The 24,660-nt window shown below is 36.3% G+C and overlaps 1 protein-coding gene across 1 annotated transcript in view; it reads right to left on the bottom strand.

Annotated features, from left to right (window-relative positions):
* Nucleotides 1-24,660, bottom strand: part of DNAH12 (dynein axonemal heavy chain 12) — a 178,720-nt gene that overhangs the window by 137,742 nt on the left and 16,318 nt on the right. Inside the window, exons 5-16 of the mRNA XM_043886738.1 lie at nucleotides 22,746-22,935; nucleotides 21,831-21,903; nucleotides 21,064-21,222; nucleotides 20,663-20,858; nucleotides 18,911-19,099; nucleotides 17,086-17,242; nucleotides 15,901-15,992; nucleotides 10,669-10,847; nucleotides 6,275-6,410; nucleotides 4,353-4,478; nucleotides 1,185-1,319; nucleotides 402-595 (exon numbers count right to left, since the gene is read on the bottom strand). Of these exons, the coding sequence (XP_043742673.1) occupies nucleotides 402-595; nucleotides 1,185-1,319; nucleotides 4,353-4,478; nucleotides 6,275-6,410; nucleotides 10,669-10,847; nucleotides 15,901-15,992; nucleotides 17,086-17,242; nucleotides 18,911-19,099; nucleotides 20,663-20,858; nucleotides 21,064-21,222; nucleotides 21,831-21,903; nucleotides 22,746-22,935 (1,826 nt within the window). The remainder of the gene's footprint in view (nucleotides 1-401; nucleotides 596-1,184; nucleotides 1,320-4,352; nucleotides 4,479-6,274; nucleotides 6,411-10,668; nucleotides 10,848-15,900; nucleotides 15,993-17,085; nucleotides 17,243-18,910; nucleotides 19,100-20,662; nucleotides 20,859-21,063; nucleotides 21,223-21,830; nucleotides 21,904-22,745; nucleotides 22,936-24,660) is intronic.

The raw sequence follows: 24,660 nt of genomic DNA, 5'->3' as shown, positions 1-24,660 counted from the left end.
AGAGATAATACTAAAGCCACCACTTGAGCTATGCTGCATGTGCTAAAATATGAATCAGATTGTCAGTGGACAACTAATGGTACCCAAATAAAATGCTGATTTGACTCCATACTTCTAATTTTTTATGTTAAGCATGAGTCAAATCAACTAACTGCATTAAAAATGGAATAAAATCTGGAAAACCCAAATGAGTCTTAATTAGATATTATATTAATAAGGTTAGCTGGTACCCTAGCAACATTTGACGCTTCTCCTATATGATATTTGGTTTTTCCATCAAATGGACCAGTAAGTCCTACTTTTAAACACTTAGCCAACAACAACAGCAATAAAAATCAACATACGTTTTATAAATCTTTTTATATCTTTGCTGAACTGTTTATTACATTACCAGAAATTACCGTTTTTCTGTTCGTTGCCACTTCAAAACTAAATTAAAAAACTTCTGATAGGGCTCAATGTTAACTTTTAATTTATCCAGTTCGGGATATTTTGTCAGTTCCCATTTGAAAAGTTCCTCTTCTTTATTAATAAACTGAACTGCTTCTTCAGATTCCTGAATACGTTTTTGTAGTTGTCTTACATCTGTCACATACTGAAAGCAAAGCATTTTTTATTTCAAGAAATACCCAAGAAATGTTATAAAAATAAGATTAAACAATACTTCATAGGCTATGTCCTTGCATATATATATATATATATATATATAGCACTTTATATATCAACTTCAGAGCAATACTATGACAGAAAGCAAAAAATGGCTATGTCTACTTAACAAAAAGAAAACTAACCCACAAAAAAGATTATATAATTAGCAGCAGTTCCAGGCCTACAAGTCAGGCCTCTTTTTGCCTAAGTAAGCACATGCTTTTCTATATTATACAAACATGCCTGCTAGCGTGCTAAGTTGCCTCAATCATGTTTGATTCTTAGCAACTCTGTGGACTGTACCCTGCCAGGCTGCTCTGTCCATAAGATTCTCCAGACAAGTAGACTGGAGTGGGTTGTCATGCCCTCCTCCAGAGGATCTTCCCAACCCTGGGATCAAACATAAGAGGATCTCTTATGTCTCCTACATTGGCCAGACAGGTTCTTTACCACTGGTGCCACCTGGGAAACCCTATACAAACATGTCCTATACTTATCTACCAGCTTGCCACAGCTACTGTCTATATTTATCAGACCTGTTGCATGCGGTCCAATTCTGCAAATTCTGCAAACTCTTCCATGCGCCGTGATTCCTTTTCTATTTCCAAAATCAGTTTCTCTCTCTTTGCTATTAGTTCATTTTCTTTTCTATGTTTAGCATTCTCAATGAGCTTTAAAAGAAAACAGTGAAATCATGTTAATTATTTTGCTACAAAGCAAATGATCAAATGAGATGTCTGAATGCTTTGTACAGTAACAAAAAAAATCAGCAAAGTAAAAGTAAAACATTGTACAAAAATAAAACATTGACTGATATGAAAGGAAAAGAATAATAAATTACACAGAAAAAATTTTCTGTATCGCCAAAGCGACCATAATAATTCTTATTTTAAATAGATATTTTAACTGTTTAACAGATTCTGGGAAAATAATAAAACCTACCATATATCGAGCATTTCTTATGTCAAGAGTTATTAAACACTTTACCTACATTACCACAAGTATTATATCCTCATTTCAGAGATGAAGAAATTTAAGCATATAGAGATTAAGAGGCATGGCCAATGTCACAAGATCATGAAAGTCAAAATCTGGATTAGAATGCTGGCTTATCTGACTGAAGTGCATGCTTTTCACTACTATACCATCTCACTTCCCAATTTAGGAAAAGCTAGCTTAAATTAGGACTTTTTCAAAATTTGAACTATATTCAGTATCATATAAAATCCTGAATCTGCAACTTCCTCCTGGGAAAGTTACTTAACTTCTCTGAGACTCATTTTTCTCAGCTATGAAATGGGGGAAATAGGAGCACCTGGGATTTTTGTCAGTATTAAATGATTTAATAAATGGAAAGTACTGAGCACAGTGCTTATGATTATTATTCTTTTAGTAATTTCCTTTTTTAAAATTTATTTATTTTGGCTGTGCTGTGTCCTCATTGTGGCTCGAGGGATCTTCACTGGGGCATGCAAACTTCTTAGTTGGAGCTTAAGGACTCTTAGTTATGCCATGTGGGATCTAGCTCCTTGGCCAGGGATCAAACCAGGGTCCCCTGAATTGGGAGCATGGAGCCCTAGCCACTGGATGACCAGGAACCCCCCTATTATTAATTTGATAATAGTTCTAACTTTTTAATGTCAGTCCCACTTTTTTTTTAATTTCTTAATTCTTTTTTTTTCCTTTATTTTTATTAGTTGGAGGCTAATTACTTCACAACATTGCAGTGGGTTTTGTCATACATTGACATGAATCAGCCATGGAGTTACACGTATTCCCCATCCCGATCCCCCCTCCCACCTCCCTCTCCACCCAATTCCTCTGGGTCTTCCCAGTGCACCAGGCCCGAGCACTTGTCTCATGCATCCCACCTGGGCTGGTGATCTGTTTCACTATAGATAGAGGGAAGTAAGCCAGAAAGATAAAGAACATTACAGCATACTAACACATATATATGGAATCTAGAAAGATGGTAATGATAACCCTATATGCAAAACAGAAAAAGAGACACAGAAGTACAGAACAGACTTTTGGACTCTGTGGGAGAAGGCGAGGGTGGGATGTTTTGAGAGAACAGCATGTATACTATCTACAGTGAAACAGTCCCACTTTTTAAAACCTTGTGGGTTAAGCCGGTCTTAAGCCTGCCTTTTTGACAACGCCAAAGCCTTTGACTGTGTGGATCACAATAAACTGGAAAATTCTGAAGGAGATGGGAATACCAGACCACATGACCGGCCTCTTGAGAAACCTGTATGCAGGTCAGGAAGCAACAGTTAGAACTGGACATGGAACAACAGACTGGTTCCAAATAGGAAAAGGAGTACGTCAAGGCTGTATATTGTCACCCTGCTTATTTAACTTATGTGCAGAGTACATCATGAGAAACGCTGGGCTGGAAGAAGCACAAGCTGGAATCAAGATTGCTGGGAGAAATATCAATAACCTCAGATATGCAGATGACACCACCCTTATGGCAGAAAGTGAAGAGGAACTAAAAAGCCTCTTGATGAAAGTGAAAGAGGAGAGTGAAAAAGTTGGCTTAAAGCTCAACATTAGAAAACTAAGATCATGGCATCTGGTCCCATCACTTCATGGCAAATAGATGGGGAGACAGTGGAAACAGTGTCAGTCTTTATTTTTGGGGGCTCCAAAATCACTGCAGATGGTGATTGCAGCCGTGAAATTAAAAGACACTTACTCCTTGGAAGGAAAGTTATGACCAACCTAGATAGCATATTAAAAAGCAGAGACATTACTTTGCCAATAAAGTTCCATCTGGTCAAGGCTATGGTTTTTCCAGTGGTCATGTATGGATGTGAGAGTCGGACTGTGAAGAAAGCTGAGCGCCAAAGAATTGATGCTTTTTTTTTTTTTTTTTAGAATTGATGCTTTTGAATTGTGGTGTTGGAGAAGACTCTTGAGAGTCCCTTGGACTGCAAGGAGATCCAACCAGTCCATCCTAAAGGAGATCATTGGATTGGGTGTTCATTGGAAGGACTGATGCTGAAGCTGAAACTCCAATACTTTGGCCACCTCATGCGAAGAGTTGACTCATTGGAAAAGACCCTGATGCTGGGAGGGATTGGGGGCAGGGGGAGAAGGAGACGACAGAGGATGAGATGGCTTGAGGCATCACCGACTCGATGGGCATGAGTTTGAGTAAACTCCGGGAGTTGGTGATGGACAGGGATGCCTGGCGTGCTGAGATTCATGGGGTCGCAAAGAGTCGGACACGACTGAGCAATCGAACTGAACTGAACTGAAGCCTGCAGGGCCATAAATGTTGCAAATCCCAAAATCATACTGACACATGAAGTTACTTTTTAAAAGTAGATGGCAAGGGACTCCCCTGGTGGCACAGTGGATGGGAGTTTACCTGCCAGGAGATGTGGGTTTGAGCCCCGGTCTGGGAAGATTCTGCACGCCTCAGAGCAACTAATCCTGTGCCACAACTACTGAAGCCTGTGAGCCCTACAGACTATGCTCCACAGCAAGAGAAGCCAAAGGAGAAGCCACCACAACTAGAAAGTAGCCCCCACTTTCTGCAACTAGAGAAAGCCTACATGCAGCCAAAAATAAATAAATATAGCAGTGTGTATATGTCAAAAAAAAAAAGTAGATGGCAAGTATGTATCAAAATGAAATGAACCTTGTACTTAAAATATCAGAATACAAAAATACATAAGGAAAAATATATTTACCTCATCATTTTCATCAAAGATGGGATTAATTTTCCAAGGCCACATAAGAACAGCTGAATTTAAAGCTAAGTCTTCTGGAGGAAATAGAAATACATCTAAAAAGTAACTCATCCGGCGTTTGGATTCCTACAGAAGAAACTCCAGATATATTAAACCATGTAGAAAATCTAAGTGAGTTAAAGTGAAAGTCGCTCAGTCATGTCCGACTCATTGCAACCCCATGGACTGACTATACAGTCCATGGAATTCTCCAGGCCAGAATACTGGAGTGGGTAGCCATTCCTTTCTCCAGGGGATCTTCCCAACCCAGTCTCCCGCACTGCAGGCGGATTCTTTACCAGCTGAGCCACAAGGGAAGCCCTAAAGCATTATGAAAAAGAGAAACAAAAATTTCTAATACTTTTTCAAATTTCAATCTGACTCAGATTATTAACTGATATTTCATATCACCCAAATCACATGGGTATTTCAATAACCATAGGATTATTTATCTGGCTTCATAGCACACAATTGAAGACTTTTATAGCAAGAGCATTTAGCTTGCCCCCTGGTGGCTCAGATGGTATAAAGAATCTGCCTGCAATGCAGGAGATTCAGATTTGACCCCTGGATTGGGAAGATCCCCTGAAAAAGGGAATGGCAACCCACTCCAGTATTCTTGCCTAGAGAATACAATACACAGAGAAGCCTGGCAAGCTACCGTCCATGGGGTCACAAAGAGTCGGACACGACTGGAGGACTAACACACACACAAACACATACCAAAATAAAAGCTTTTTAATAGATTTCACTTGCAATTGACTTAAGATAAAAGTACTTGATTATCCATGTATATGACTGAAATTGGTGATCAAATATGTGGCTTTTTTCCAGCAACCCTGTTTTTTTTTTTTTAAGGATTTTACAGTTTTATTCTTATGTATTCAATTTTTTAATCTTTGGTGACAAAGATTTTAATATCTTTAATTTTGTTTTGCATCTTCAATAACAGTACCACTTCTTTTGTCTACCATTAGCATATAGCAATTGTCCAGAAAGAGTTTAGGAGTGACTGGCAAAAAAAAAAAAAATTCTTTAAAACCAATAGATTTACCTGAATAAGACATTAAATATCTTTACCCCTTATAACTTGCATTGATCTGTACACTGTGCTGTAATTTTTAAGAACTGAAATATAGATTCAAAGGCTAATTTAAGAGTTTTTGTTTGAGATACACATAGGATGTACATGAATATAATTTATGTAATGTTCAGAATGCATTATATATGTATTATATTGCACATAGAAATTAACCCAATAAAACCTGATTCATATAACTAGCTGTATTAATAGATTAAAGGAGAAAATGCATAAGATCAGACCAATAGATGCAAAAAATAAAATTCAACATCCAATCATAATAATGCTTTAAAATTAATTTTTATCAGAGTATAGTTAATTTATCATATTGTGTTAGTCTCCTGTGTACAGCAAGTCTGTATACCACTGGATCACCAGGGAGGCCCCTGCATCTCACATTTTTAAACAAAAATTAGAGTATAATATAGGTGAATAGGTATATAACCTCGTGTTGGGGAAGGCATGAGCATATGTACTACTAAATGTAGAAACTATAAAAGAAAATATTTTTTAAACCTTTGTTAAGGATGCACATGTGGAGGAACTAAAGGAAAAAAATGATTACTGTAGAAACCTGGTTGACACCTCTAGGAGGTGGAGAAAAGGAAGTAATCATGGTCAGAAAGTCATACGCAAAGGATTTCTAGGGTGCTGGCAATATCCTATTTCTTCACCTGGGTGGTGGCAACATAGGTGTTCACTTTATAACTTTGTTTAACCATATGTTTTATTCATTTTCAATATGTGTACCATATTTCACAATGAAAAAAAATTTTTAATATGTAAACTAAAAAATTCCTACCTTGATCCGTGAAACCAACTCCTGAATTCCTACAGTTCGGGCTTTTTCTACATAAGATATAAGCTCCATCATTTCCTCTGTTGTCTCAGGAACTTTTAATGCATGCTCTTTAACTGCTTCAAATTCACTGCAAATACTGACATAGTACCTTGCTTTATTATAGGTACAGTAATTAATGCTATATTACAATCAATTATGATTACTATAAAGTAGGAACTGTGACCCTAAAAACAATTGGTTAGATATCTTAAAATATTTAAGTATAACTTAACTGACACAACTCAGGATACACCATAGATTTATAAAATCCATAAAATTAAGACAACATTTTCAGTGTGAAATAGAGCATGCTTTGGATTGATCAGTCAGCTTTATATCTAAATCCTGCCTCAGCTGCTACTAGCTTTGAGTAATTATGTGAATTTCATAGGCTTAATTTCCATATTTGTAAAATGAAGTTATTAAATTCATCTTGTAGGATTGTTGTAATACAATAATGAATAATGAATGCAAAAGAGCCCAGCACATAGTACACTCTCAGTCACTGGTAACTATAATGTTAGTATAATCATCAGCTTAATTATTACTAGTAGCAGTAATGTCCCTTGTGAAATATGGCAACTGAAAAGATCAAATCCCTGCATACATTTTAAAATCCATGATTCTTTCAGAAAGTCTATGTTTGTATGAATCTATTAATAGATACCCTATACCTATACCCATTATTTAACTGATATATTTCATAGAATTTTTCCATATGCTTTGCAGTATCAGTATTGTCATGCCATTGCTAGAAATATCAGAAAAACTTCTTGCAAAAACAAAGTACAAAAGAGGTAAGTGATTTTAAAAACAAATTTTAGTTCATGCAGGTATTTCATTTATTTTATGTAATTATACTTATTCAGTCATTTAATAAATAATTGAATACCTACAGTATGCTAAGCAAAGTTCTAAGCATTGGAGATATAACACCAAATAGATCAAGTCCCTGCCATCATAAAGCTTACATTCAAGTTGATGAGAGAGACAAAAAATACATAAATACATAACACAGTGTTAGGTAGTAAAAAGTTCTATGAAGAAAAAAGAAGTAAAGGGTTATAAAGAATGATGGAGTATAGAGAAGGAACCAGTATTTTATATAAAGTGACCAGGAATGCTCTAGAGAGGTGACAATTCAAAATGAGAGAAAGAAAAAAAAGAGTCATACAAATGTCAGGGGAAAAGCTTTCAAGGAAGAAAAATAACAAAGATAAAAGCTTGAGGTAGCAAAAACCTTCGAATAGTTTAGGAATGGCAAGCAGAGCAGTGTAAATACAAAAAAGAGGATAGAACATGAAGTTGTAGAGACGAACAGAAATCAGATCACATAGGGCTTGACAGCATTTTTTTAAAGCTTTTTTTTGTGAATCATTTTTAAAGTCTTTATTGGATTTGTTATAATATTACTTCTGCTTTACCTTTTGGTTTTTTGGCCATGAGGCATGTAGATCTTAGCTCCCTCACCAAGAATCCAACCCACACCCCCTGCATGGGAAGGCAAATTCTTAACCATTGGATCACCAAGGAAGTCCGACAGTTAATTTTTGATTATCAATATTTTAGGAGTGGCTTCTGCTGGGAGTCCACCTGCCAATGCAGAGGACATGAGTTCGATCCCTGGTCCAGGAAGATCCCACATGCCAGGTGGCAACCAAGCCAATGCGCCACAACTACTGAGCCTGAGCTCTAGAGCCTGTGCTCTGCAACAAGAGAAGCTACCACAGTAAGAAGCCCGCTCACTGCAAAGAGGAGTAGTACCCTCTTGGTGCAATATAGAAAGCCTGCGTACAGTAACAAAGACTCAGCACAGCCAAAAAAAATATTAATAAATCCTTAAAATTATTTAGAAAAATAGTTTTTTAGAAGGATGTATTAATGTTGTGAGCAACAGTTAGAACTGGACATGGGACAACAGACTGGTTCCAAATAGGAAAAGGAGTATGTCAAGGCTGTATATTGTCACCCTGCTTATTTAACTTATATGCAGAGTACATCATGAGAAACGCTGGGCTGGAACAAGCACAAGCTGGAATCAAGATTGCCGGGGAAAATATCAATAACCTCAGATATGCAGATGACATCACCCTTATGGCAGAAAGTGAAGAGGAACTAAAAAGCCTCTTGATGAAAGTGAAAGAGGAGAGTGAAAGAGTTGGCTTAAAGCTCAACATTCAGAAAACTAAGATCATGGCATCTGGTCCCATCACTTCATGGGAAATAGATGGGGAGACAGTGGAAACAGTGTCAGACTTTATTTTTTGGGGCTCCAAAATCACTGCAGATGGTGATTGCAGCCGTGAAATTAAAAGACACTTACTCCTTGGAAGGAAAGTTGTGACCAACCTAGACAGCATATTAAAAAGCAGAGGAAAAAAAAAAAAAAGCAGAGACATTACTTTGCCAACAAAGGTCCGTCTGGTCAAGGCTGCAGGGGGTTTTCCAGTGGCCATGTATGGATGTGAGAGGCAGACTGTGAAGAAAGCTGAGCACCGAAAAGTTGATGCTTTTGAACTATGGTGTTGGAGAAGACTCTTGAGAGTCCCTTGGACTGTAAGGCGATCCAACCAGTTCATCCTAAAGGAGATCAGTCCCGGGTGTTCATTGGAAGGACTGATGCTGAAGCTGAAACTCCAATACTTTGGCCACCTCATGCGAATAGTTGACTCATTGGAAAAGACCCTGATGCTGGGAGGGATTGGGGGCAGGAGGAGAAGGGGACAACAGAGGATGAGATGGCTGGATGGCATCACCAACTCAATGGGCATGAGTTTGAGTAAACTCCGGGAGTTGGTGATGGACAGGGCGGCCTGGTGTGCTGCGATTCATGGCGTCGCAAAGAGTCGGACACGACTGAGCGACTGAACTGAACTGAACTGAACTGATTAATGTTGATGATGCAAAAAATGGACAGATGATTCTACTGTGGTTGCTTTCTTCTTACTAGAGCAGAATCTGAGTCCCTTTGGAGCAACAATACAATTAAAAGAAAAGGAGGTGGAAGTTTCATGGCATTCCAATGGCTAGGACTGCGTGCTTCCACTGCAGGAGGCACGGGCTCGATCCCTGGTCAGGGAACTAAGATCCCCCATGCTCTGTGGCACGGCCAAAAGCAAAACAGAAAAGGAAAGAAGGCAAACAAGATTAGTGAGAGCAAGTTTGCCCAAACAGATACCAAACCAAACCGTGAAGTAAGAAAACTTCTCTTTAATAATTATTCATTTATTTAATAAATTATGCTTAACATAGTGGTACACATTTCCTCCTTTTAAAGAAAACTATTTATTTATTTGGCCACACCCGGTCTTAGTCGTGGTATGCGGGATCTTTCATTTGTAGCATGTGGGATCTAGTACCCTGACCAGGGATCAAACCTGGGCCCCCTGCATTGGAAACAGAGAGTCTTAGCAACTGGACCACCAGGGAAGTTCCCATTTCCTTCTTTTGATGTTATCTAATTCACATATGGAACTTAGGAAGAAACCAAAGCATGAACAAGGTAGAGGAAAATGGAAAACTTTTCAACTGCTCTTCTGCCATGAGTTTATAATAAGACAGTTACTTACTGAAAGTAATAGAATTTTCCAGAAAAGTGACCAATATTACAAAAATAAACACCAAAAAGTCGTGTCAAACATAAATCATTTTTAAACTTAACTATGATATTGTAACTCAACGGGATTATTAGAAAGGAAATATCTAATACTTTACCATCTTCAACATCATTGTGTAATAAAATTTTATACAAAATATGGCTAACCAATACTCAACTTTCTGACAGTCATATTTTTTTATTGACTTGAAAATATTTATTGATGTGAAAGCTCCCTTTCTTGGGTACCTATTCTCTGCCAAGCATGGGGCTAAATCCTTTACAAATGTTATCTGTGATCCTAACATCAGTTCTGCAAGGCAAGGTATTATTTTTCATAACCGGCACAGCAGGAAATTGAGGCTCAGGGAAATTAAGTAACTTGCCTAGAGTCATAGAACTATTTCATGGTAGAGCCAGGATTCAAATCCAGGTCTCTGATTTCAAAGCATATAATTTTCTCACATTGTTTCTGGGAAAATAAACAGCTAACATTTCTTGAGTACAGTGTTCTAGGCACTGTGCTAAGTGCTTTATATAAATATTAGTTTTAATCCTTATTGAAGTTAGAGAAAAAACATTGTAAGCACTTATATTTTAATCTTATATTTTTAAACAAGAATTGCTATTAGCAAACTATTTGGTTGGCCAAAAATCCATTTGGGTTTTCCTGTAAGAAGGTCAGTGGAATTTTTTTTTTTTGACAACCCAATATCTCTTTTACCCTAAAATTCTGAGTTTGACAAGTGATTCTACTTACCTTTCATTTTCTTTCCTATGTTTTGAAGCTATATCATTTAGCAAAATGTTTGCAAAGGCTCTTGCTTTGTTTGTTAGGCCTGTCTTCAAATCTTCACAATCCAAACGCACCATAGGGAAATGAACCCATTGAGGTAAAAGCATTATTTCTGAAGCAAAATTGAAAATTTTTCCTATAAGCTTTAAAAAAGGATTTAAAACAAAAATGATTAGAATTTTCAAATTCATCTGTGATTTGACAGTACAGTATTATGGTGAAATTCTTAATTATATGCTATAAGTATAAATCCATTTATTTTTGCTAAGGGATTAAATGTCTTTCCATTGTTGCGCCAACTTCTCCCCCTCCCCGTCCTTTCATTAAGGAATTTACCAATTTAACAGTAAATATCCAATACAATACCATTTATAGCATCAAAAATATCTGGACATGTCACAAGGTGAAAATCCCCTCAGTAACTATTAAAAAGAATATGATCAAAGCCACCTATCTCTCAGTTTAAAAGCAAATTTTTATCATGTGACAATTTGTGTAGCTCACTAATACTTGCTTGGGCCATTACTAATGCCTCTCTGAAAATTCTAGTTCAATCTTCAGGAAAATAAATATAAGAAACTTTTTGGTGTTGGTCAAAATAATCCAGGAGAGAAACACTGTGCCCTGCTGTTACCAAAGTTCCAAGATATTGCAATTTATACAAATTCTTAATACCTAGACACACTGGGATAATTTTTCTTATTTAAGCAAAGTAGTGTGGAAGAAAACCTGACAAGTTATATTGTGACAAGCTTTATGGAAAGTGAAACGTATGTCTCAACTTTGGGCAACTTTGACTTAATTTCACAATCCATCTTTAATGTTGCCTCTTTACTTTCCTCCTCCCCTCACCTCCACCCCCAACCAAAATGCCTCATATTCCTTTTACTCTTCCCTAAGGAGACTTTTTCTTCATTTTCCTCTCTCTGAAAGCTACTTTATTTTTCTAGTCTCCAGTATTTAGTTGACTGTGCTTAAAAATTTCAATGTTTAAGGGAACTGAAGATATTAATTAATTTGGTTCAAAGGCTACACAGAGTAGTCTTGGTTCTTGGTTAAAAATATACCAAGTAGTCAGTTGAACTGACGGCACCAGAATAAGGAGAACAGATGCTTTTTTATCCTCAAGGGCCATCACCCATTTTTTCTGGGATGTAATTAACAGATATGGAAAATAAAAGGTCTAGATCAAAGAAAATATGACACGTTGGAAACAATGCAAATGTCTGAATGACTTCAGGAACCTTTGCAGTAATGTTAAACAGTCTAAAATACATAAAACTAGAATTCCAGAAATGAGGGAAGGAGACAAATTTTTTTAAATGAAGCAATAATGTGTGAATATTTTCCAAGTTTGATAAGAACTACACAGAACTAAGAATCTCAATCTTCTCAAGAGGAAGGAGTACAAAAGAAACAACAACAACAAAAAACACTTCACAGTCAAACAGCTGAGAAGCAACAAAAAAGAGAACATCTTAAAAGAAGTTTTATTTTAAAAATTACAGAAAGAAACCCAGAGAAGACTTCCAACATGACAACGTAAGGAGTTCTGTGGACCTGGTCCCCAGTAAAAGTGGTGAATATTAAAATGTGTTAGCTGCTCAGTTGTATCCAACTCTTTGCAACCCCATGGACTATAGCTCTCCAGGCTCCTCTATCCATGGAATTCTCCAAGCCAGAATACTGGAGTGGATTGCCATTCCCTTCTCCAGGGGATCTTCCTGACCCAGGGATCAAACCCAAGTCTCTCGCATTGCAGGCAGATTCTTTTCCTTCTGAGTCACCACGGAAGATCCTCTGGAGAAGGGAATGGCTACCCCCTCTAGTATTCTGGCCTGGAGAATTCCACGGACAGAGGAGGCTGGCAGGCTACAGTCCATGAGACTGCAAAGAGTCGGACGCGACTGAGTGACTAACACATTATTTTAAAAACAAGGATTTAGGAGAAGGAAATGGCAACCCACTCCAGTATTCTTGCCTGGAAAATCCCATGGACGGAAGAGCCTGGTGGTCTACAGTCCATAGGGTCACAAGAGTCGGACACAGCAACTAAACCAGCACCACCAATTTGTTTTTTGGAACTAAAAGTGTCCATCAAAGTGACAACACTTCAAAGATTTAATTGGAAAGTGTTTTAAATTGGCTTTTTTAAATGATGAAGAGAGAGAGACAGAGAGACAGAAGTCTCCATCAGTAAGTCTCACCTAATGGGCAATGGAGGTTTCCTGGGCAAAGTCTCTGTAAATAGTAGCTTCATTTGTTACCTAAAATACCATTGCGTTTAGTGGTGTAAAGATTGTATTTTATTTTCAACCAAACTTAATATAGTTAATGACTAGAACTAATATTAACAATTGACATTAAATATTTTCCTGGAATTTAAAGAATGCCACTGTTTGAAGAATAGCCTATTAGTTGGTTTTCAATGTTTAATCAAAGACATAAAATAAATCTAGATGAAGGCAAAAAAAACAAACAAACAAGGATTTAATTTAAAACCGCTGAAAACGGTCATAGGAGTATACAGAAAATGAAGAAACATCTATTGGTGAAACTTCATGAAAATTTAGAAAGAAAAGTGAGACTGTGGTATTTAAACCTGGATTTCTCCCTCCCTCCCTGCTGCCAGCTCAGAATGTGGAAACTCCACTCCAGACAAGTGCAGTCAAGAACAGAGGGCTCCCTCACCACCCAGGTTTCAGTTGGATGGCTTAACTAGTTTTGTTAAAACTAGGTTCTTGGTGAATGTAATTGGAAGGTGGGAACTCCCTTGCACCACACAAATACCACTCATGGAAGGGAGGGTCTATCTTGGTCATGGTACCACTGAGAATATGGAGACACCAATCCCACTTGCCCTCGCTGGGAAGGTGGCAGCTCCATAGCAGAAAAGAGACAAGGCTAACCTCAGGTTAGTACTCTCTGCTCCACTGAGTCTGGGCTTCCCAGGTGGCCCTAGTGGTAAAGAACCTGCCTTCAATACAGGAGACACAGGAAATGTGAGTGCAATTCCCTGGGTTGGGAAGATCCCCTGGAGAATGGCATGGCAACCCACTCCAGTGTTCTTGTCTGGAAAATCCCACAGACAGAGGAGCCTGGCACACTACAGTCCATACGGTCACAGAGTCAGACATGACTGAAGTGAATTAGATTGCATGCACTCCATTGAGTGCTCAACTTCTTCAGTGGGATTATCACTGAGAGACGTCTATCACTATCCCCATTCCCAGCTCCAAGGCCTTGGCTCAGACATTTTGCCTGGAAGTGAAGGAGAAGCATGTCATAAAATAGATACCTCCTAATCTTTTCCCAAAGGAATTGACTTCAGTTGCAATAGAACATGGAAAAATTCAAGCCTAACTGTGCCCTCAAAAACAGTGGAGGTTTTGGTAGGGAGAAACTGTGAGGAAGATTCAGTGATTTGGCGAAGATTCAGGCTAAATCACAGACCAGCTAGCTTGAGACAAAGAGCCAAGGAAGGAGACGGTAGGATCCCTCCCGGGGTAGAATAACTATCAAACACTGACTCTGGAAACTGCTTTTTCAAGGGAGTCTGAATTTGATTACAGTAGAGCAACTTATACCTCTATGGAACTGTTGAAAACAATACAGCAATTAACCAGCAGTAAGTGAAGACTAACAGCAATGTATAGCCAGAGAAAGAGAGAACAAAGACATTTGAAACCGTGGCCTTTCCAGGATGACTTTTGGCATACCCAACACTGTGACTCCCTGAGGAGCAACACTTGGTACTTCAGAGGGTGTGGGGAGCGAAACAGACTTCACTAAAATAATCTGCCCAGTCTCTAAACAAATAAACAAGCAAATAAAAATAGCAAACTGGAAGGGAGACCAATGTCTGGAGTTGCTACAGTATATTACCTAAAATGTCTGGATTCCGACAGAAAATTATGAGACATACAAAGAAACAAGAAAGCAGGACCCATTCACTGGTAAAACAAAACAAAATTAAAAAAAAAAAAAAAAACCACAGTCAGGGACTTCCCTAGCATTCCAGTGGTTAAAACCTGAGTTTCCAATGTAGAGGCCATGAAAGATTCCCACAGGATGCAATGAAGATCCTGCGTGCCACAGCTAATGCCCAAAGCAGCCAAATAAATAAAAATAAATATTTTTTAAAGTATTAATGGAATTTTTCACAGAACTAGAACACAATTATTCTAAAATTTGTACAGAAACACAAAATACCCTAGATATTGTATTCCTAACTACCTATTCTTCAGCTGTACATGTGTACTCACTCACTCAGTTGTGTCCAACTCTTTCCCAACCCATGAAATATAGCCCCACCAGGCTCCTCTGCTCATTCTTCAGCCATATGGGGTCTATTCAACGTTCTCTGAACACCTCTAAATACTTTTGGCCCTGTCGTATGTTACATTTCCTCTCTTCTTCACCTATAAACATCTATTTCAAAGCCCAGTCCGCTTTTCACTTTTTCTAGAAATCTTCATAAATTTACCGATGCAAAAGTAGCCATTCCTTCTTCTGAGGTTCCATACCACTTTGTCCCTTTCTCCATTCTAGTACTAATTTCAATATATTACAGTTGGGCTTCCCTGATAGCTCAGTTAGTAAATCCTCCAGCAGTATAGGAGACTCCAGTTTGATTACTGGATCAGGAAAATCCCCTGGAGAAGGGCTAGGCTACCCACTCCAGTATTCTTGGGCTTCCCTTGTGGCTCATCTCATAAAGAATCCACCTGCAATGAGGGAAACCTGGATTCAAACTCTGGGTTGGGAAAATCCCTGCAGAAGGGAGAGGCTACCCACTCTGGTATTCTGGATTGGAGAATTCCATGGACTCTATAGTCCAGGGGGTGGCAAAGAGACAGACACGACTAAGCAACTTTCACTTTCACAGTTGTTATTTCTATGTCTGGTTTCCATGTACAATATAAGCTTTTGAGGATAATGTTTATATATTATTTATTTTTGTATAACCAAAATATTGTTATGTGTCTGAATGTGATGAAAAGTATTTTTGTTGAATCAATGAATGAGCTAAATGAATAAGGGAATTGTTAGATGAACATATGAGTTTACTAGAATGATGTTTTGAATAAGAAATTCTATTAACTCAGACTGATGCATTTATTTTTTAGAATAAAAAATCTTAATTTTAAAAATAAATTTAAAAAAGTATTAATGAAAAACAGAATTAACACATACCTCTGTGTATTCATCAAAAGTATGATCCTCTGCCTGAAAAGTCTCCATCAGCTTAACAGCAGTCCCATCAATGAGCCAATTGTACTTTTCAACTGAAAATTCATAATCTAATTTAAATCTCAATAACACCCTTTTAAAAAGATAAAGTGCTTTTTATATAGTCATAGACTAGAGCAGCCTATTTAATTAAATATCATTAATAAACTAATAACATACATTAACAGGAATAGATGTAATAACATAAAATAAACCTAACAAGCAAACCAGATTAAAAGTAAACTTTTAAAATAAAAACAATAGTTTATATAAAATAACTTAGAGGTACAGATAAAGCTTCCTTGGTGACTCAGACAATAAAGAATCTGCCTGTATTGTGGGAGACCTGGGTTCGATCCTTGGGTTGGGAAGATCCCTTGGAGAAGGGAATGACTACCTACTCCAGTATTCTTGCCTGGAGAATTCCATAGACAAAGAAGCCTGAGCCTGGGGGGCTACAGTCCATGGGGTCACAAACAGTCACACACAGCTGAGTGACTAACATTTTCAACACTACTCTGAACTAATGCTTTTAAGAGCTTCCCAGATGGTGCAGTACTTAAGAATCTGCCTGCCAATGCAGGAGATGTGGGTTCAATCCCTGGGTCAGGAAGATCCCCTGGAGCAAAAAATCAGAACCCACTTCATTATTCTTGCCTGGATAATTCCATGGACAGAGGAGCCTGGAGAGCTACAGTTCATGGGATCGCAAAGAGTCGGACATGACTGAGCGACTAACACTTTCACAGATAAGCCAGTTAATAAAAGGTTTTGGTTAACAGAATGTCAAATAACAACTATTTATCTTGACCCCATAACATACTTCAAGAGATGATTAAGCTGAAATTGTTAGAAATTACCTTGTTTTCGCCCTTGATTTAACTTTCTGCTTATATCAACATCCTTTCTCTCTATGTTTTGATTTTATGGCCCTGCTCCAGTTAATATTCACCCTTTGGACTGAATCACAGAATTCAAGTTTCTTGGATTTGATTCATGCCTCTGTCAGAAGCCATGCCTATGCTCACTTCTCGCTCTCTCTGGTCTTTCATAACAGATCCAGACAACCAAATATCTGACAAAATTCCAGTAAAAATAAAATGGCATTCTTTTATCACAAAAAAAGAGATATATTTGTGTCATACATACCGTATGTCTCATAATGTTTTCTTGCGCCTTCTAAGTTACGATGTACTGCCACCTTCAGCGTATCAAGAGCCCACTGTAACACGTGTTCAGGAAGTTCTGTGTCAAGATTCACAGGTGTTGAAGTTCCTGATAGCCAAGAGGGTACTGTTTGGACATTCTAACAGATATAAAATGACAATTCATGAAATAAATATCTGTACAGTGGATCTATATGTAGATCTTATATTATACTTAAATTCATTTCAGGTTTCAATGGTTCAGGAAAAGATAACTTGATGCAAAATAATGATTTAAAATATAAAACCTTAGTTGGCTTAGTTTTTTATCATTCAACAAATATCTATAAGGAATTATAATGTTGAAGTGGTTATATCAGAAAGCTCTAGAAAGAATACACATCACTTGGATCTTGCCTTTAAGAAGTTCACAACTCAGTAGGGAACATGAAACACATAAAATATCAATTGGTAAATATATATATATTCATAACTACATCATAAAAATTAACATACATATATATAAATTCATAACTACAATAAAAGTTCTAAAAAGAAAAATGTCATCTCAAGCCAGGAAACTTTCTCAAAGAGAAAGCACTTTTAACTTACAAAAATTTGGAGGATGAAAAGAAAACAAGTTAAGTACATATACATTTTATAGAGCTTATATTCAACTAAAAAGTTTTTAAAAGAGCCATATGACATCACCTTTATGACAGAAAGCAAAGAACTAAAGAGCCTCTTGATCAAAGTGAAAGAGGAGAGTGAAAAAGCTGGCTTAAAACTCAATATTCAGAAAACTAAGATCATGGCATCTGGTCCCATCACTTCATGGCAAATAGATGGGGGAAACAATGGAAACAGTGACAGACTTTACTGTTTTGGGCTCCAAAATCACTGCAGATGGTGACTGCAGCCATGAAATTAAAAGACATTTGCTCCTTGGAAGAAAAGCTATGACCAACCTAGACAGCATATTTAAAAGAAGAGACAATAGTTTGCCAACAGAGGTCCATCTAGTCAAAGCTATGGTTTTTCCAGTAGTCATGTATGAATGTAAGAGTTAGACTATAAAGAAAGCTGAGTGCCGAAGAACTGATGCTTTTGAACTGAAGTGTTGAAGAAGACTCTTGAGAGTCCCTTAGACTGCAAGGAGATCCACCAGTCAATTCTAAAGGAAATCAGTCCTGAAAATTCATTGGAAGCACTGAGGCTGAAGCTGAAGTTCCAAAACTTTGGCCACCTGATGCGAAGAATTGACTCATTGGAAAAGACCCTGATGCTGGGGAAGATTGAAGGCAGGAGGAGAAGGGGACGATAAAGGATGAGATTGTTGGATGGCATCACCAACTCGATGGACATGAGTTTGAGCAAGCTCTGGGAGTTGATGGACAGGGAAGTGGTGTGCTGCAGTCCACAGGGTCGCAAAATGTTGGACACGAAAGAGCAACTGAACTGAACTGAAAGAAATCTGATGAGTAGAGTCACAGATGTAGAAAAAAACCTTTTGGCTACTAGAGGGTAAGGGGGTGGAGGGATAAATTGAGAGGTTGGGATATATGTATGTATATGCATATATATATAATAGATATAATATATATATAATAGACAATGAGGACCTCTGTATAGCACAGGGAACTCTACTCAGTGCTCTGTAATGATACACATGGAGAAAGAATCTTAAAAAAAAAAAACAAGTGGATATACATATACGTATAACTGATTCATTTTGCTGTACATTTGAAACTAACAACATTGTAAATCAACTATACTCCAATAAAAATTTTTTTTAAAAAGAAACCCAATGAATAAGGATAAAGACTTACCTGCAGAGCTTCAGCTATTCGCTCAACCAAACCAAAGACAACATCTTCCAAATCTTGAAAAGTAGGATAAAATTCCATTTTATCATCATCAAAGGTCAATTCCATCTTAAATATGGGCAGCCCTCGTTGATCTTCTGGGTCAAAGAGTTTTACAAATCCTTCTACAGTTCTCTTTAAGAGATCTTTTAGCTGCATGATACCATAAGTTATTACTACTTTAGAAAGTAGAAAGCTTTAACTAAAAGTTTAGATCAGTGAGCTAATGCTTATAATTAATTCATTTTACCAATCCATTTAGTCCTGAAAATTATCTTCATTCATATGTTCTGAATACAGTTTAAAATAGAACAATACATGCAAACTTTAATTTTTCTATAGAATATCAACAGTCTTAAAATGTCAACTTAGAATCTTCCACATTCTTTAGTAATTTTGTCCCTGGTACAGAAAAAGTTCCAGAAGACCCAACAGCATGGTAAAGACTGAGGGGTGGAGAGGCCTGAAACCCAGTTTGGGGGGTGTCATGAGGTGACGGGCTTCCCTTGTGGCTCAGCTAGCAGAGAATCCGTCTGCAATGCAGGAGACCTGGGTTCAATCTCCGGGTTGGGAAGATCCCCTGCAGAAGGGAAAAGCTACCCACTCCAGGATTCTGGCCTGGAGAATTCCATGGACTATACAGTCCATGGGGTCACAAAGAATCAGAGAGGACTGAGCAACTTTCACTTTTCACTTTTACTTTCAAGAGGTGATATGTATTTGGGGCAAGTGAGAGTGATGTACTAAAGCTAGCTCCTACAATTACAAGAGCTAATTGTTAAACATTCGAGAATTCTGTGAGCCAGATACTAAACTCTTGGATGCCTGAAAATCACCATGGTAGGAATATTTATACCATGGAAATTGGCAAACACTACACATCAGGATTTTTTCTCCTGGAGCATCAGATTTCCAGCATATCATTACTTGAGAGTGAAGCCGCTGGAACTTAGAAATGTGCACTGTAAATTACCAAAGGATGAATAATACTTTCTTATATATAACCAATTATTAGAAATGTAAACAAAGTAGACAAACATAGATTTAAATAAACTTCACAACATTTTTCATCTCTTAACTTATCATATAATCACAGTCCTCTTAAGAGGATAAAGGCAAAAAGGAAATCATGTATATTTATTACAGTGTTACATATCAGATTTATATATATATATATGTATACACATATATATTACCTTTAAAAAGGCAAACTTTATGGAATCTTTGGAGATCTTCACAAAAAGGAAAACTTCTTATTCAAAATTATTTTTCTAGGGTTATATTTTTCCAATAGTAAAAATTCAAGGAGCCAATAAAATAATTGTATAAAATTCATATCCTCTGTCATTTAAAAATGATCAATAACATTTCAAATCAAGATTTTACTAAGAACAAAATGATAATCAATTAACTTGGAATTTCATAAGTTCAAAAATACATTCTCTAGGATAGTCCTTTTATTAATTTACTTTAATAAAGCTATAGATAATTAGCTTATAGCCCTTAAGCATGAGTCCAGAAATCACTCATAATATTGACACATACTTCTAGAGTTACCTCTCATTTTATACTGCTTCCAGAAATGAAGTATTGTTCAGCTAAACTAGTAAAAGTCTCTCTTACTTTATTTCAAAATAATTACATAGCACTATACCTCATAAAATGTTAAATTAACTTTAATAACATTATCATTTAAAATATACAAAATCTGTTTACCTGATTTGACATAAGTGTGGAAACGCAGTTATAAAATGCATCGAGTTTCTCAGGTTTAATGCCTTCTAGTGCCTCCTTCTTGGTGAAGAGATTTATAACCTTTGGGTACCAAGTGTTCATTATCTTCTCTTCTGCCTTTCTAGCTTGTATTGATAAATCATTTCTTAGTGATTCACAATCAATTGGGCCTTTACCTCTATTTACGAGAAAAAGAATGATTTAAAGCAAACAAATTGGTCATGATACAAAATGAATGAAGCAAGTAAGATAAGCTAAAATTTTTTTTAATGTAAAAACTCCTAAATATTTATCAGTTATAAAAATTATGTAGTCAAAAATATAAAGACTCAAGCAGAAGACATTCAAATTTCAAATGTTAATTAATAAATATGGGATTTTACCTAATTCCAGTTAAGTCTAGCAAAACTGTATTGGCAAATGTTGTATAACCAAGGTCCAGTAACATTTTCATGGTTGGATGAACAATGTGCAAATTAGCTAATATTTGGTTTCTTGTCTGCAGATAGTTAGAATGCCAAGGCTTAGAATAATCCAGGCCTCTGGAAAAGCAAAATACTGCATCAAAACAGGATTCAAATGACACATTCTAAATTTCAGTAAGTAATATTTATGGCATAGAAATAGTATCAAAGTGAGAAGACTGGGGATTGAGAAGAGAGAAATGTGGTCAGCAATAGGAAACTCAGTAGATAAGCATGTAACAAAAATACATCAAGATCTTGAGAGTTCATTATCTTCAGAGAGAATAAAGAGATCATTGGTGCATAAGGAAGGCTGATGGGCCATGCATGAGTTCCTTAACTTCCGCTGTGCTCTGGCTCAGTTACCCTATATAAACAAACTTGGTCCGTAGGACTGGGAAGAAGAGATGGAAAAATCTGTCTGGCATACTCCAAAGCTTACTTGTAAAAAACCAAGTTGAGTTATACATCCATAAAGTTTCTCAGAAGTGTATAATCAACAACTAGGTAAGTCCAATGTAGAGGATACATTTAGGGGAGGGAAAAAACAGTATTACAATTCTTTTACATGTTTTCAAAACACTTTGAGCTTCATAATTTTAGCCTTGACTGTAAGATCGATCAGTTTATTTTCAGTCTATTATCAAAACCTAGATGCAGTACTGCTTTTTAAAAGATTTACTCACACAGGGGATTCAGGTAAAGGGCCACCTTCATCTTCAAGCCAATTAATATCAGGTTTCACGAGAACACTCCTCACTGAAAAAAAAAGACAGTATTTTATAGATAGATAAATACTGCTTGAAAATCTTTGCAAGAACTAACTGAAATCAAAGTTTCAACTTTTGATAATGAGTAGTATAGTTTAATATACATCAAAATGAGTATAAGAAAAAAGTTCCTTGCTTGAAAGAAAATTAAGCTTTTGGTACTATTTTGGCCCTACTTTGAAAGTGAATTTAAATACAGTAAAGCTTTAATAAGTCCTCAACTATTTTCATCTTATCTATACCAAGGTCACTGGCATAATAACTTAAAAAATTAATCCAATTAAAAATTTCAAAGGTTATTTCTCTAATAAATCTCCCCAAACACACTAATATTTTCTTACAATCCTATAAGTAGCATAACTACAACCATAAAGACAAAGTAAAAAGTTTAAAAAGTATTAGTTAATAAGCACATTAAAAATCACAAAAGGTGCCCTTAAAAACGGTGCCCATAAAAAAAAAAAAAAGAAATGGTGCCCATGAATTACAAAGATTTGATTAGATTATAGGCTCAAAATAAAAACTCTATCCCAGGTGGGATGCATGAGACAAGTGCTCGGGCCTGGTGCACTGGGAAGACCCAGAGGAATCGGGTGGAGAGGGAGGTGGGAGGGGGGATCAGGATTGGGAATACATGTAAATCCATGGCTGATTCATATCAATGTATGACAAAACCCACTGGAAAAAAAAAATAATAATAAAAAAAAAGAAAAAAAAAAAACTCTAAAAATACATACAGCTAAACATATAATGTTTATTACTTATATTTCTGCTTTTGATTGGGATAGGCAGGGGAACAAGCAAGCTTGGTGTGTGTTAAATGCAACTTACCCAAATATCTCTTCATGCTTTTTTCAAAATCACTTGACACCTCGTTTATGAGACTTTGAACAAGTTTTTCTCGTTCTTTCCCTTCCTTCAAAGACTCAGGTACCAGCATTAACATGTGATCCAGCCATTCCTGCTGAATAGGTACTATCGGACTACTCTCTACACATTGCTTCAAATAAATATAGTTGAACTGAGAATATAATAAGAAAAAAATAAATGTTCTAAATAGTGTAGCCTTTCAATGATATATGTGCAAATGTAGCACTTCGGAATAAAAATCTTATAAAAAATAACATGCCTTTAGAATAAAAATATTTTACCCCAAAGTATGACCTACAAAGAAACTATTTTATATATTTATTTATGATGAGTTCTCTCCAAACTAATGTTTTTAGTATACTCTTCACGTTCTCAAGGCAAAACAAAGATCCTTTGTCTAACTTACTAGTCCTTCATTTAACAAATACTCAATAATTCAACAAATATAAAGGTATTGTTCCAAATGCTCAGGATTTAGTAGTAAACAAAGCCCCAATCTCTTGGAGATAATATTCTGGTACAATAGCATCATAATATAATTTCATAAATTCTCCTATAACAAAGAGTAGTCTGACAAAAATAGACATAAACAAATGGAAAGATAGTACCTGAGCTTGGTAAAGATGTTTTAACATCACAAAAATTTTAATTTGTCCCCCAATCAGTTTAATGCAATACCAATAAAAGTACATATATTTTTAAGGAACTGGACAAGTTGAGCCTAAAGTTCAAGTGGAAAAATAAACATGTGAGAATAGCCAAGAAATCCCTGAGAAAGAAAATTTACAAAGAAGAACTTGTCTTAGGAGACATTAAAACATACTATAAAGTCTCCCTAATGAGAATAGTGTGATGTAGGTACATGAATAGACAGACCACTGTGAAAAAAACAAACAAAAAAAAGAAAGTCCAGAAATAGATACAACACATAGGAAAATGTAGCATATAATAAATGTAGCATCCCAATCACTGAAGCAAAGATGAAGATTTTAATAAATATTTCTGGGACAACCAGTCAGCCATTTGGAAAAAGATTAATTTAACAGATATCTTCCAACATACAGAAGAATAAATTCCACATAGATTAGGAATTAACTGAAACAATAAAACTATACAAGGCCTAGAAAAAATTGATAAAATTCTTCTATGTTTGAGTGTAGGGGAAAACTTCATAACTATGATTCAAACTCCAGGTGCAGAAAATAAAAAAATAATTAACAAATTCTGACTGCATAAAATTAAAATGCTTGCATGGCAAAAACCCATCATAATAAAAGAGCTCAAAAAGAGCTGACAATCTGGGAGAAAATATTTGCAACATATATCTCAAATAAAATGGAAAGAATGCTTAAAAATTCAGGAGATGAGTAAAACTTGAGGACATTATGCTAAATGAAATAAGCCAATGACAAAAAATACCTTACGATTTTACTTACATGAGGTATTTAGAGTAGTTAAGTACATAAAACAAAAAAAAGAATGGTACTTGGCAGGGACTAGGGGGAGAAGGAAATAGGGAATGTTTAATGAGTGTAGAGTATCAGTTTTGCAAGATGAAAATATTCTGGAGATTGGTTGCACAACCATGTGAAAATACTTAATACCGCTGAACAGTATACTTTAAAATAGTTAAGATGGTAAATTTTATGTTATGTGTATTTTACTACAATTTTTTTTAAGTTTTAAATAAAAGGGTGAAATAAATAGAAAAATGAACAGGAGAAATGAACCACAATTTCACAAGAAAAATATTAACAAAAATGGCTCTTAACCGTATGAAAAGGTGTTTGATCTTCATAATTAGAGAAAGCAAATTTAAACTACATTGAGATACCATTTGTCACCTTTCAGACTGACAAAAAATAAAAAATATGAC

Source organism: Cervus elaphus, chromosome 24 (genome assembly GCF_910594005.1).
Source record: "Cervus elaphus chromosome 24, mCerEla1.1, whole genome shotgun sequence".
Classification (NCBI taxonomy): Eukaryota; Metazoa; Chordata; class Mammalia; order Artiodactyla; family Cervidae; genus Cervus; species Cervus elaphus.
The sequence above is the reverse complement of the archived record's forward strand: the minus strand, read 5'-3'. Positions and strand labels throughout refer to the sequence as shown.